The sequence below is a fragment of the Rhinopithecus roxellana genome, chromosome 9, assembly GCF_007565055.1.
Source record: "Rhinopithecus roxellana isolate Shanxi Qingling chromosome 9, ASM756505v1, whole genome shotgun sequence".
Classification (NCBI taxonomy): domain Eukaryota; kingdom Metazoa; phylum Chordata; class Mammalia; order Primates; family Cercopithecidae; genus Rhinopithecus; species Rhinopithecus roxellana.
Window position 1 is genome coordinate 112,477,251 of NC_044557.1, and position 14,268 is coordinate 112,491,518.

General features: G+C 40.7%; 1 protein-coding gene across 3 annotated transcripts in view; it reads left to right on the forward strand.

Annotated features, from left to right (window-relative positions):
* CDCA2 (cell division cycle associated 2) overlaps positions 1-14,268 on the forward strand; it is a 50,777-nt gene that overhangs the window by 11,999 nt on the left and 24,510 nt on the right. For all 3 annotated transcript variants that reach the window (XM_010378147.2, XM_030938214.1, XM_030938215.1), the window contains exons 8-10: positions 9,747-9,958; positions 13,174-13,261; positions 13,731-13,975. In XM_010378147.2, the coding sequence (XP_010376449.2) occupies positions 9,747-9,958; positions 13,174-13,261; positions 13,731-13,975 (545 nt within the window). The remainder of the gene's footprint in view (positions 1-9,746; positions 9,959-13,173; positions 13,262-13,730; positions 13,976-14,268) is intronic.

Here is a 14,268-nt window from a genome sequence, read left to right on the forward strand (position 1 = left end):
CCATTCTGATAATTTATTATAATTGGAATATTTCATCTGTTAACTTCAGGTAATTACTTAACGTGGTTTTATTCATATCTGTCATTTTATCATATGTTTTCTATTCCTAATTATTGCTCTGTAATCTTTCATAGTCTGTTTGATATTATACAGTATCACATAAAATACAGAAACTACAAACTCTGCAGATCAATTTCCTCTCCTTTCCAGCCATGGCTTTTATGATCCTTTACGGATATACATTTATTTCATTATAAGCCCCACAAGATGTTGTTTTTGGATTAAACAGTTATATGTGCTTTTTTTTCCTTTTTTTTTTTTTAAGGCAGTTTCTTACTCTGTTGCCCAGGCTGGAGGGCAGTGGTGCGATCGTGGCTCATTGCAACCTCCCCCTGCCAGGTTCAAGCCATTCTTGTGTTTTAGCCTCCTGAGTAGCTGGTATTATAGGCGTGCACCACCATGCCCAGCTAATTTTATGTTTTTAGTAGAGATGGGATTTTGCCATTTTGGCCAGGCTGGGCTTCAACTCCTTGCCTTCAGCAATCCACCTGTCTTGGCCTCCTAAAGTCCTGGGATTATAGGCGTGAGCCACTGTGCCCAGCCAAAACAGTTATATGTGCTTTAAATAGGTTAAGAGAAGAAAAATAGTCTTTTATATTTACCCAGATACACCATTTCTTATGTTCTTCATTTATTCCTAAAGATCTGAGTTTCTCTGTCTTATTTTTCTTCAAGCTGAAAAAGAATTTTTTTAGCAATTTTGTAGTGAGCCTCTGCTCTGACTTTGAATTTTAATCATAAGATAAATGGGTGGATGTGCACCTGCATGGTCCCCCTGCACAGGACAAAGTTGTGAGTTTGTTACCACGATAGAATAAGGTGTTCTTGCCTTCAACAGTTTCTTTTTTTTTTTCTTCTTCTTATTTTTGAGATGGAGTCTCGCTCTGTTGCCCAGGCTGGAGTGCAATGGCGCAATCTCATCTCACGGCAACCTGTGCCTCCTGGGTTCAAGCAGTTCTCTGCTTCAGCCTCCTGAGTAGCTAGAATTACAGGCACCTGCCACCGTGCCCAGCTAATTTTTTTGTATTTTCAGTTGAAACGGGGTTTCACCATCTTGGCCAGGCTGGTCTTGAACTGCTGACCTCATGATCCACGTCTTGGCCTCCCAAAGTGCTGGGATTACAGGCATGAGCCACTGTGCCCGGCCCAACGGTTTCTTAACAATTCTTTTTGCTTTGCTCTTATGGGACTTTGCGTAGGAGTGACAGATTCTCTGTGACAGTGATTATAGATTGTATGAAGTGTGGCGATTAACAGTTGTCATCGTACTAAACACCTCACTCTACAATGTGAAATGTTGACATCACACAGGCCAAAATTTTATTTAGGCATGCCATGAAGCCATACTCAGAGATATTGTAATTAGACAGGGAAGAATAGATCTACCATAGTAGATGGGGCCTTGATGAAAGGAGTCTGGTGTTGATTTCTGTATTTTAAACTCTGTTGTTTTTTGTTGGCACCCCAGACAGTGCACCTTCAGGGAGAATAAAAAGATGTTCTAAGATGGAATCAAGTGTCCCTTGTTAGGGGGGAGCTTAGGGAGACCTGCATGGCACCTCCGATCTCCTTTACCCCCTCTGCTTCCTCTGTTTTACCTATGTAGCCAGAAATCCAACTCAGTGACTCTCCCTGCGTTCTCTGCACCTGCCCCAGAGCTGCTAATATTTGGTATGCTGATAGTCTCAATTTTGTTTTTGTTTTTTTTTTAACCAAATGGCTCTGTGCTGTTTCTTTTTTTTTTTTTTTTGAGACAGAGTCTTGCTGTGTCACCCAGGCTGGAGTGCAGTGGCGCAGTCTCAACTCACTGTAACCTCCGCTTCCCAGGTTCAAGCCATTCTCCCACCTCAGCCTCCCGAGTAGGTGGAATTACAGGCACCCGCCACCATGCCCGGCTAATTTTTGTATTATTGTAGAGATGGGATTTCACCATGTTGGCCAGGCTGATCTTGAACTCCTGATCACAGGTGATCTACCCGCCTTGGCCTCCCAAAGGGGTGGGAATTACAGGCATGAGCCACTGCTCCCAGCCCATCTGTGCGTTTCTTAATCAATCCACACACTTTCACACCTTATTTTTCTCTTAAAATATCCAACACTCCTTCCTTTATTTCTTTTTAAAATTTAGATACATATAATTTATGTTTTCAACAGATAATTTTATAGTGTATGTGTCATGTAATTGTTTTGTTTTTCTTAAATGTATTACTATTATTTTTGAATGACAAACCATAACTGTACATATTTATGGGGAACAATATGATATTTTGATATATTTATACAATGTGGCATGATTAAATCAGGCTAATTAACATGTCCCTCACTTCACTTACCTGTCTTTTTTTTTATGATGAGACATTTGAAAATTACTCTCTTAGTTATTTTGAAATATATGATACACTAATATTGACTGTAGACACTGTTGTGTAATAGATCTCAAAACTGATTCCACTTGTCTATCTGAAACCTTGTATTCTTTGATCAACAACTCCCCATTTCCTTCCTCACCACTTCTACAGCCTCTGGTAACCACTATTCAACTCTTTACTTCTATAAATTCAACTTTGTTAGATTCCTCATGTACATGAAATCATGTAGTTTTTGTCTTTTGTGCCTGGCTTGTTTCACTTAGCAAAATCTCTTCCAGATTCATCCATGTTGTTACCAAATGAGAGTCTCCCCGCTTTTAGGGTTAAATAGTATTCTCCTGTGTGTATATACCATGTTTTCTTTATCCATTCACCCATTAATGGACGCTTTTCATTGACAAGAATGATGTTAGTGACAGGTTTGTCATGTATGACCTTTACTGTGTTGAAGAACATTCTGTTCCTAATCTGAGAATTTTTATTGTGATATTGTGTTCAATTTTGTCAAATGCTTTTTCTCCAATCTATTGAGGTGATCATATGGTTTTCAGTCTTTTTTTTTTCATTTTCCAAGAGTGTTTATTAAAATAGGCAGTAATCAGTACATGTACATCATATGAGCAGTTATTCAAAATCAGCCCTTCCAGGAGAGGGGCTACATCTCAGTTTTCCTGTCTATATAATAAAATGCCAAAAGTACTTCCCTAAAGTACAAAGGCATTTCCTTAGTAGTCTTGGTACCAGTAACAATATGATTACTAAACATCTCTAACGTGGTTTTCATTACAAAGAAACATGTTTCACATAAGAGCTTCATAATACCCAGAGACAGAATTTGTGCGTGCTTAAAATTTGAAGCCAGGCTATTTCTGATATATATTTTTTCATTTCTTCCAGTTTTTTATTTTTATAAATATGCACGCAGTTTCCTACCAGTTTAAAACACACACACGAAACACTGCTCAGAGCACCACGAATGCCTTATAGTAGCTTCTTTGAGACTATGATCATAATACATGGAGGGGAGTCCTAATTTCTAGTATGATTTGCTCCTTTCCCCAAATCTCAGCAATTGTCAGATACAGAAAAGGTTTCTGGGCAGAGGGCGAAAGAATAGTTATGAATAATTTCACAATGATCTGCTTAAGGAAACATAAATGGTGATCATATGACTTTTATTTTTCATCTTCTTTATGTCATGTATCACATAGATTTGGATATGTTGAACCATCCTTGCATCCCAGGGATAAATCTAATTTGATCACGGTGAATGATTCTTTTAATGTGTTCCTGAATTAGGTTTGCTAATATTTTGTGGAGGATTTTTGCATCTTTGTTCACCAGGGATATTGATGTATAATTTTCTTGTATGTAGCAGGGTACTGCTAACCTTGTAAAATGACAAGAAAGTATTTGCAAGTATTTTCTCTACTTTTTTTTTTTTTTTTTAAGTGTTTGGGAAAACTTGTCAGTTCTTTAAATGTTTGATGGAAGTCAGCAATAAAGTCATCTGGTCCTGGGCTTTTCTTTTGGTGGGAGATTTTTGTTACTAATTCAGTCGTCATCTTACTCATTATTGGTCTTTTGAGATTTTCTATTTGTTCATGATCCATTTCTTTTATCCAATTTGTTGGCATTTAATTATCCATAGTAGTTTCTTGTGATCCTTTGTATTTTGGTGTCAGGTTCTCTGGTTGCTTCCTGTGCTCTGAAGTCAAATGATATTGCTAGCTATCCTCCATGGTCTAGTAAGATCACTGGCTGGACTTTGCCTCAGTCAGGTAGAGCTGCTCTCTGGGCTCTGTGATTGTCTCTGATTTGGCAGAGTTGCAGGTTGTCTTCCTTGGCTGGTCAGTACTATTGTTTAGAATCTGTAGTTGGGCAGAACCGTGTGATGGGCTCTGAGGCTGCTTGAGGTTGTTGCTTGGCCCCATAGGGTGGGCAGGGCCTGAGGCTGTACTCCACAGATGTGTGTGGATTTCGGCTTGCCTCCCAGCCCAGGGAAGGGTTAAGCAGAGCACTGAGGTTTGGTAGAGTCACTTCTCTGCAGCTGGGGTCGAGCAGGGACAGATGCTCCTTCCACAGGTAATCACTGACACTACCTGGCTTGGGGAATGCTTAGTGACAGCAGAAGGGCTTAGTTTGATCACCTTTCCACTTCTAGGATTGGGTAGGCCCAGATGTACCTTTCATGGGTAATTGCTGACCTACAGTTGCTCCCCCTAACTCAAAATCCAAACTCTGAAACTTTTTGAGTGCCAGCATGACACTCAAAGGAGATGGTTATTGGAGCATTTCTGGATTTTCAGGTTAGAGATGCTTGACTGGTAAGCAGAATGCAAATATTTAGGCCGGGTGTAGTAGCTCACGCCTGTAATCCCAGCACTTTGGAAGGCTGAGGCGGGCAGATCACGAGGTCAGGAGTTCGAGACCAGCCTGACCAATATAGTGAAATCCTGTCTCTACTAAAAATACAAAAATTAGCCGGGCGTGGTGGCACCTGCCTGTAATCCCAGCTACTCAGGAGGCTGAGGCAGGAGAATTGCTTGAATCTCGGAGGCAGAGGTTGCAGTGAGCTGAGATTGCGTCGCTGCACTGGAGCCTGTGTGACACAGCGAAACTTCATCTCAAAAAAAAAAAAAAAAAAGCAAATATTTCATTGCAAGCACTAGAACTTAGTTGACTCACATCTTTACAGCTAGGGGCCAGATATTTCCTCTGTGGGCAATCGCTGACCTATAGTTGCCTCTGGACCTGGGGAAGACCTGATGGGAGCACCCAAGCTGTGTGGGGAAGCTGGACAGGGATTTGAACCACTAACCATGTTTCCTGCAGCTTAACATAGCTTGCTGGTTTCTCTGGTGTGGCATCTCTGTTAGCTGGAATGCAGGAAACCACCAAAATTTGCTCTGGTGGCTGTGATCACCATCCCACATTCCTTGTTTTTATCTGACCCCCAGTGGTCCAGCCTTGCCAGTACTCCCAGTGTTTCCTGGGGGACGAGACAAGAATGCAGCACCTGCAAAGGATCCCAGAACGGTGGGGAAGCCAAATGTCTGCCTCTCACTCACTCTTCCCACTGTAGAAACTGTGGGTCCAGGGGAATTCTCTGTGTGTGGCACTGTGCCAGTTGGGAGAGGGACAGCACAGTCAAACAGAACAGTTTCTTACCACTTGTTTATGGCTTTTCTCCATTCTGGGGTCCAAGGAGGTGTCTCAACCTCACTCCCAAATTCTGGTATATTCAGGATGTTATTTTTGCCTGCAGACAGTTGCTCATTGGATTTCTCTGGGAACAAGGAATGAAGCCACAGAACTCTTACTCCACTATCTACCCCCACGTCACTCCAGTATTTTTGTTTTATATCAAAGTACATATATGTAAGGAATTAGATATAATTCGGATTTAACTGGGCCCCTGCATCTTTATTTGCCAAATCTGGCAGCTCTACTCATGAGTGATCTGAGAGAAAGTTCCCTGGTAGCCTTTTGCAGTTCCTTGCTTCCTGTACCATTGAGAAAATAAGAGATGTTGGGAGCAAAGGTCTTAGGCCTCTCACCCCTAAGCCCTCCTGCATCTCTGTATGTGTGTATCTACCTTTGCTCCTCTTTCAAAAGGGTCTCAATGTTCTTACGTAGGGCCAGCCTCTTTTTTTTTTTTTTTTGAGATGGAGTCTCACTCTGTCGCCCAGGCTGGAGTGCAGTGGTGCGGCCTCAGCTCACTACAACCTCTGCCTCCCGGGTTCAAGTCATTCTCCTGCCTCAGCCCTCCTGCGTAGCTGGGACTACAGGCACACGCCACCACGCCTGGCTAATTTTTGTATTTTTAGTAGAGATGCTGTCTCACCATGTTGGCCAGTCTGGTCTCAAACTCCTTAATCTCTGGTGATCTGCCCACCTTGGCCTCCCAAAGTGCTGGAATTACAGACATGAGCCACCATGCCTGGCCTCCACCCTCTTTTTTATGGACTGATTCCCATTGCTCCTTCTCTTTCCAAGGATCTTGTGTCTGAGTTGTCCCCTCTCTTTTCTGAATTGTTAACTTTTCTTATTCAGCTACTAGATGCTGTAAAATATCCCATCTTAAACTTCCCTTTGCCCCAGGATTCCCTTCTAGCCAGAACACCATTTCTTTACTCTCCTTTAGGCAAAACTTTTAAGAGAAGGCTGCACTCTGTCTCCTTGCCTCCCATTCTCTCTTGATCCAGCTCCAAATAGGCCTTGTTGACCCACCATCTCCTGGCTGCCATCCCAGTGGTAGTCAGTCTCAACACATTCGTCTCCTTGATGTCTTAGCAGCACTATGGATGGATATAGACATCTATAACCAGGCCCTCCTGTGAGAAGCGTTTTCCTCACTGGGTTTCAGGATGTCATTCTCATTTTCCCGTGTATCACTGACCATTTCCTCTTTGTGTATTTTCTTTGCTCCTCTTCTTCCATCCTGACCTTCAAATATTTGAATGCCCCCGGACCTTTGCATTCAGTGCTTGGACCTTTTTTCTCTATATACAGGTTGAGCATCCCTAAGCCAAAAATCCAAACTATGAAACTTTTTTTTTTTTTTTTTTTGAGACGGAGTCTCGCTCTGTCGCCCAGGCAGGAGTACAGTGGCGCAATCTCCACTCACTGCAAAGCTCCACCACCTCCTGGGTTCACGCCATTCTCCTGCCTCAGCCTCCTGAGAAGCTGGGACTACAGGCGCCCGCCATCACGCCTGGCTAATTTTTTTTTGTATTTTTAGTAGAGACGGGGTTTCACCGTGTTTGCCAGGATGGTCTTGATCTCCTGACCTTGTGATCCACCCGCCTTGGCCTCTCAAAGTGCTGGGATTACAGGCGTGAGCCACCGCGCCCAGCCAACTATGAAACTTTTTGAGTGCAGACATGACACGCAAAGGAGATGGTTAGTGGAGCATTTCTGGATTTTCAGGTTAGAGATGCTTGACCGGTAAGTAGAATGCAAATATTTCAAAATCTGAAAAAAAATTGTAATCTGAAACACTTGTGATTCTAAGCATTTGGATAAAAGATACCCAATGTGTACTCTTTCTAGGTGACTCTTTCTAGGCGACATTATCACATGCTGTTGACTTCAAATTAAAATAGTTGCCCGTGGTCTTTTCCTGGAACTCTTGAATTAAGTCCCCAGCTCCCTTTCATGACCTTCACTTGAATGCCTAATAAACATCTCAAACTAAACATAGTCCAATAGGTCTTGATGATTTTTTTCCTTCACAAACCCGCTCATCTCTGTTTTCTTCATCTTAGTAAATGACACTCTCATTCACCTCATTGCTGTATCTCAAATATTGGACTTAACTTGATACCTCTCTTTTTCTTTTCCCTTTTTTTTTTCTCTTAAGTCAGAGTCTTTGCTGTGTCACCCAGGCTGGAGTGCAGTGTGGTGTGATCTTGGCTCACTGCAGCCTCAACCTTCTGGGCTCAAGGAGTCCTCCCGTCTCAGCCTTCCTAGTAGCTGGGACCACAGGTGCATACCACCATGCCCAGCTAATTTTTTTTTTTTTTTGGTAGATACAGGATCCTACTATGTTGCCCAGGCTGGTCACCAACTCCTGGGCTCAAGCGATCCTTCCATTCCACCTCAGTCTCCCAAAGTGCTGGGATTACAGGTGCGAGCCACTGCACCCAACTGATACCTCTCTTTTTCAAATGAAACTTGTTACCGCATTGGCAAATGCTGTTGGGTCTTCAAAATATGTCAAATGTCCACCCCCTTCTCACCTTTTGCATTCCTATCAGTGTGGTCCAGGCCATCACCATCTCCTGCCTGGATTGTTTTATATGTCCTCTGAAGTTGTCCTGCTTCCGCTCTTTCCCCAGTCCCCTGTTACAGTTTTTCACACAGTAGCCAGAGCACTGGTTTTAAAATGTAAGTCACAGTATCTCACTGCCCTCCTCAAAATCTTTTATCAACTTCCTGTTATACTTAGAGAAGTAGCCAAAGAACATATTATTTCTACTAGGCCTTCCCTGGCCTGGTTCTGAACCATTGCTCTGAGCTTATTTCTCAGCTCTCTTGTCCATGCCCCCTGTTCCAGCCACAGCAGCCTTGCTGGGCCTCTGCTATGCCAGGTACATCTTTACCTCAGGTCTTTGCACTTGGCTTTGTGTGCATAGTGTCCATTCCTAAATCAGTGTGTGGTTCACCTCGTTCTATTCAGGTGTCTGCTCAGGAGCTCTCTGTTTACCCAAAGCAGTAGCACTTCCTTCCAGCTTATCATACTGTATTCCTCTCTTACTACATTATTTTCTTTAATAGCATATATTAACTACTTGTTGTGTGTATATATATATAACTTTTTATTTGAAATAACTAAATTTGCTATCTAGTTGTAAGAAATAATATAAAGAAATCCAGTATTCCCTTCACCTAGTTTCCCTCAGTAGTGACATGTTGCATAGCTACAATATATTAATATCACAACCAGGAAATGGACATTGCTACAATCCACCAACTTGTTTTCAGATTTCACCAGTTTTACATGCACACACTTTTGTGTATGTTTAGTCCATGTGGTTTTTATCACGTGTGGATTCATGTGAGCACAGTGCAGCCAAGCCACAGTGCGGTTCTGTCCTGAGGATCCTCATGTTTCTCTTCATAGCCACCACTCCTTCCCTCTCCCTCCTCCCTGCTGTGAGATATTATAATCCCTGCTTATTCCGTGCTGGTTGATGGGGTGTGCTCATCTTTACTTCTTCAGCACCTAGAGGAGTGCCTGCCACATCGTGTATTTGTTAAATGGATCACTTAATCATAAGGCAACGTTCTCCTGTGGGAAGAATTTGGGAAGAAAAGCCATGCCTGTTTGGGGCACATACAGTGTGTTTGTAGTTTGGTGTGATGATCTTTCTCTTCTCATTCCTGCCACCCTCGAATGTTGAAATGCCTGTGACTCTAGCAATAAAATTGCTTATTAGTCAGTGCTTGGCTCAGATTAATTTTTATGGTCCAAGTAGTAGGTGTCATGAGTAGAGGCACACTAATAGCTTATAGCTGATTCATGATACCTTCTTTCAAACTCTGACTCAGAGATTTCCTGGGGAGCCAAATCCCCATACCCACTTTACCCTTCATAGTCATATTTGAGGTAAAAACTGACCAATGCTGCTTCTTTACCTCCTTTTTTCTTTCCAAATGAAATCCCAGACGTTACTGCCTAATCAGGTTATATTAGGTTTGAATTTCTTCATAGCACGTTATTATCTTTGCAAATACACAATATATTTTTGGTCTAGAACAAACAGATTTAAGAGATCTTCCTCCTCTCAAGTTTACATGTTTATCTTGAAGCACTGAAGGTTGCTGACTGTGTAGTGGGCAAAGGATCAAGCGATGCCGTTTCGCCTGACATGTTCACAGCAGAAGTGAGCTCAGACGCAGTCCCTGATGTCAGGTCACCAGCTACTCCAGCGTGCAGGAGGGACCTTTCCACCCCTAAGACCTTTGTACTTCGTTCTGTACTGAAGAAACCCTCTGTTAAGATGTGTCTAGAGAGCTTACAGGTAAGAAGAGAGTTAAATTTCCTAAAGCAAATGAATAAAAATGCATTTTCGTTCAAAGTAATACCCTTGAAATGTCATATTTCATACTAGTTTAAAAGGAAATGTCTTACCTGTCTTATTGTGAATTTTTTTCCTTATCTTTTCTTATTGACAACACTGTGTAGTTCCTTTTTGTTCTTATTTTTAAAGAATTAAATACACTATATAGTATGCAGAATTTAATATAAGTAGACTGTAGTTTATAAAGGGTCATAATCTTACATAATCTTATTGCAGTAACATTATTGATTTATGTAATTATATAAGTGATATTAATTACTTAATCATAATTAATGTGTCAGTCTGTTAAACTGATTATTCCTCCCAAAATATTTGGTATTAAAAGTACCTCTTATAGCCATCCTTTTTTGTCTAAGCCCAGTCAATATGAGGAAAGAGGAAGTTGATAGGAACTAGCTGGCATTTATTGAGTAGTTTCTATTGATAGTTCTGGCATATATATACAGCAGTAGTGCTCCCAGAAAGGTATAGGACCTGTTTGACATACACTTAGGCTTGTAGGTTGTTAAGTGAACCCAGATAAGTCTACTGTTAAAATCTGTGACAGGCTGTCAGTCCATGAGAGGTTGAGAGAATAGCCTCAGGAGTCAAAATGCCAAGTTTCAGATCTTGACTTGGAAACATAGTCACTGAGCAAATTATTTGACCTTTCTGTGCCTGGTTTCCTTATCCATAAAAATGTAAAGTTGGTAACTACTTTTAGAGTAATTTGAGCGTTAAATGGGATACTATAAAATCACCACGAGTGTCTGGCACCCCAGAAATACAAATCTTTTTTTCAAACCATAAACATTTTAACATACAAGTATGCCTACAAGCCTGTTCTAATCTGTTCTGAAGCCAAAAGGAACTAAATTACCTTCTATTTACATGGATCATTGATGGTCAGTTGCTATTTATAAAGCTTTAATAATTTTGGTTAAAGAGGTGATTTGTGGCCACACACCTGTAATCCCCTGACTTTGGAAGGCCAAGACTGAAGGATCGCTTGAGCCCAGGAGTTTGAGACCAGTCTGGGCCAAAAAAAAAAAGCTGGTTTGGATCTGTAATACACACAGCGCTGTTTGTTCATATCTTCTCAAAAAGACTTAACATCTGAATGATCCGTGCAACTCTTATTTTATAACAATATGACACAGCAAGTATTAAGTCTTGTCATTAGAATCATATGAAAACACAACTGGCCAGGCATAGTGTCTCAACGCCTGTAATCCCAGCACTTTGGGAGGCCGAGGCAGGTGGATCACGAGGTCAGGAGATAGAGACCATCCTGGCTGACAGGGTGAAACCCCGTCTCTACTAAAAATACAAAAAATTAGCCAGGCGAGGTGGCGGGCGCCTGTAGTCGCAGCTACTCAAGAGGCTGGGGCAGGAGAATGGCTTAAACCTGGGAGGCAGAGCTTGCAGTGAGCCAAGATTGGGCCACTGCACTCCAGCCTGGGCAACAGAGTGAGACTCCGTCTCAAAAAAAAAGGAAAATGAAACATTTACAACTAATGATCTTTATACTAAGATGGCAAATATTGGGAGGCATATAAATTGTGAGTTGTTTGCTGACTTTTCTGATTGTTTCAGTTAAAAATAAATCTAAAAGTAAACATGAGCTTTGTTGTATAAGTTAACTTATTTTGCAATATTGGTATGTGCATTTTCCTGGTCAGAAAAATGAACTGACTTGAGAGACAGATGAAGGAGGTTTATTTGGGGCAGGACTATTTCTTAGAGCAGGTACTGTTCTTAGAATTGGATGTACAGGAGAAAATGAGGAATTCTTGATAACAAGGACTGGTCAGAGGTTTAGGTGGAGGCTAGACGAGTAGGTGGTGATTAAGAGGGACCTTTGATCCAGTCTGTAGGCCTGGCTATCTCCTGCTGAGCTCCAGGGGCCCTGTGTTTAGGCTTGTTCTGTCTTTTTCTACGGGGCTTACAATATCCCTTCCTTCCTAACTTGCCTACACTGTAATCTTCATTTGGAGAAACACACAGGGACAACTGCTACCTTCTTTCGTTGTTTCTTCCTCAAGAATATAGTAACGTAAAAAGATTTAAATACCAGGAATAGGTGTGGTTCGCATGTTTAAAAGATAGAACACGATGTTATACCATTTAACTGTTGGCTTTTTTCTTATTTTAGTGCAATTCTTCTATCTCAGATCATTTATATAGTTTTCCTCATCTGACACCATATATGGTACATGTAGCCTTCAAATCCATGGGTTCTGCATCCATGGATTAAACCAACCACAGATCAAAAATTATCAGGAAAAAAAAGTCACAAAACACATAAAAACAATAACATATAACAGCATCATACGATACATATTAACAATACCATATAACAATGCCATTTAAAAGTATTCTTTTAGGTTGGGCACAGTGGCTCCTAGCTGTAATCCCAGCACTTTGGGAGGCCGAGGCACACAGATTGCTTGAGCTCATGGGTTCGAGACCAGCCTGGGCAACATGACGAAACCTCATCTCTGCAGAAAAATACAGAAATTAGCTGGGTGTGGTAGTGCGCATCTGTAGTCCCAGCTACTCGGGAGGCTGAGATGGGAGACAGGTTACAGTGACCTGAGATTGCACCATTGCACTCCAGCCTGGGTGATAGAGCCAGACCTTGTCTCAAAAATAAATGAATAAAAAGTATTCTTTGACATGACATTTACATTGTATTAGATATTATAAGTAGTATTTAAAGTATACGGGAGGATGTGTTCAAGTTGTATGTAAATACGGTGCCATTTTATAAAAGGGACTTGAGCATCCGTGGATTTTGGTATCTTAGGGTACCCTAAAACGAATCTCCCATAGATACCAAGCGATAACCATATGCTGTTATTCTAGCTACTGATGTTTTCCTTAACTTTACTTGCTAGATCAAACATTGAATGAATTTGATCCACGTTTATTGATTCCTGTGCTTCAATTTTGCCCTGAAATGCTGTGTTCTAAAGTGGTTTGTAGGGGACGTAGTTATGATTTGTGCCTGATATCATGGTTTTGAGCCAGGACAGTTATTGAAAATAAAGGTAATCTTTCATACAGGAGTATCTATCTGCAGCTGACAGAGAATTTCAAAAACTGCCATTTTTAATGACGACATCTATGTATTTCTATATGTAAAATGATTCACTGATGTTTATTCTGTTTAGGAACACTGTAACAATGTCTGTGATGATGATGGGACTCATCCCAGCTTAATCTCAAATCTCCCAAACTGTTGCAAAGATAAAGAAGCAAGTAAGAAATTCATTCTTGTTTTTAAGCTTGAGGATATCATTTTCTTGTTAATAAACCTGCTATAATATATGAAATTTTCAATGCCTTAATGTTTCTGAAATAACACGTGAATGAAGAACAGTTGAGAGGAATAGAATCTCCTTGGAGAGCCTCAGAATTGGTCTGTCCATTTCATGGATCCATTTTTACGTAGTGGTGGGATTTGTAAGAAAATTTATATTTCAATTTTATAAACGTTTAAGATATGCACATTTTTACTTGGAAATCTGTTACCATATTTTAATTGTAAATGTGCTTGTCTTCTCCATTTTGAATTTGCTCTACCAACAATTATTTTGTAGCTTTACTTTACTAGCTATTATACAAATAATAGCTGAATATAATCACTTTAAAAGATTCTAGTATATGCCTTTTAGATAAGAAATATAGCTTAATTTTTCAGTTACTCTCATTTATTATCTAATTACAGAAGATGAAGAAAATTTTGAAGCACCGGCCTTTCTAAATATGAGGAAGAGGAAGAGAGTTACTTTTGGAGAGGACTTAAGCCCGGAAGTGTTTGATGAATCTTTGCCAGCAAATACTCCATTGCGTAAAGGAGGAACACCTGTTTGTAAAAAGGACTTCGATGGTCTCAGTTCCCTGCTGCTTGAGCAGTCACCTGTTCCTGAGCCATTACCTCAACCAGATTTTGATGACAAGGGGGAGAATCTTGTAAGTGTGAAAAGCATGGAACAAACTTGCCTGTATTTTCATCAGGCTTCACCTGCTTTGCATGAGCAATAACTGTGCTTTGAAATAATGAGATACACTAAATGATATGCCATGGTTTAAATTAATCTCTATTGTATGTAGGTTTTTATGAATTTTTCCCCATTACAAATAATACTTCCCTGACTCCTTGTACATATTGAACATATTTATACCAATGAATTTAACAACTTAGGTAAACTGGATACATTCCTTGGAAGACAAACTACCAAAACTCACTAAAGGTGAAATAAATA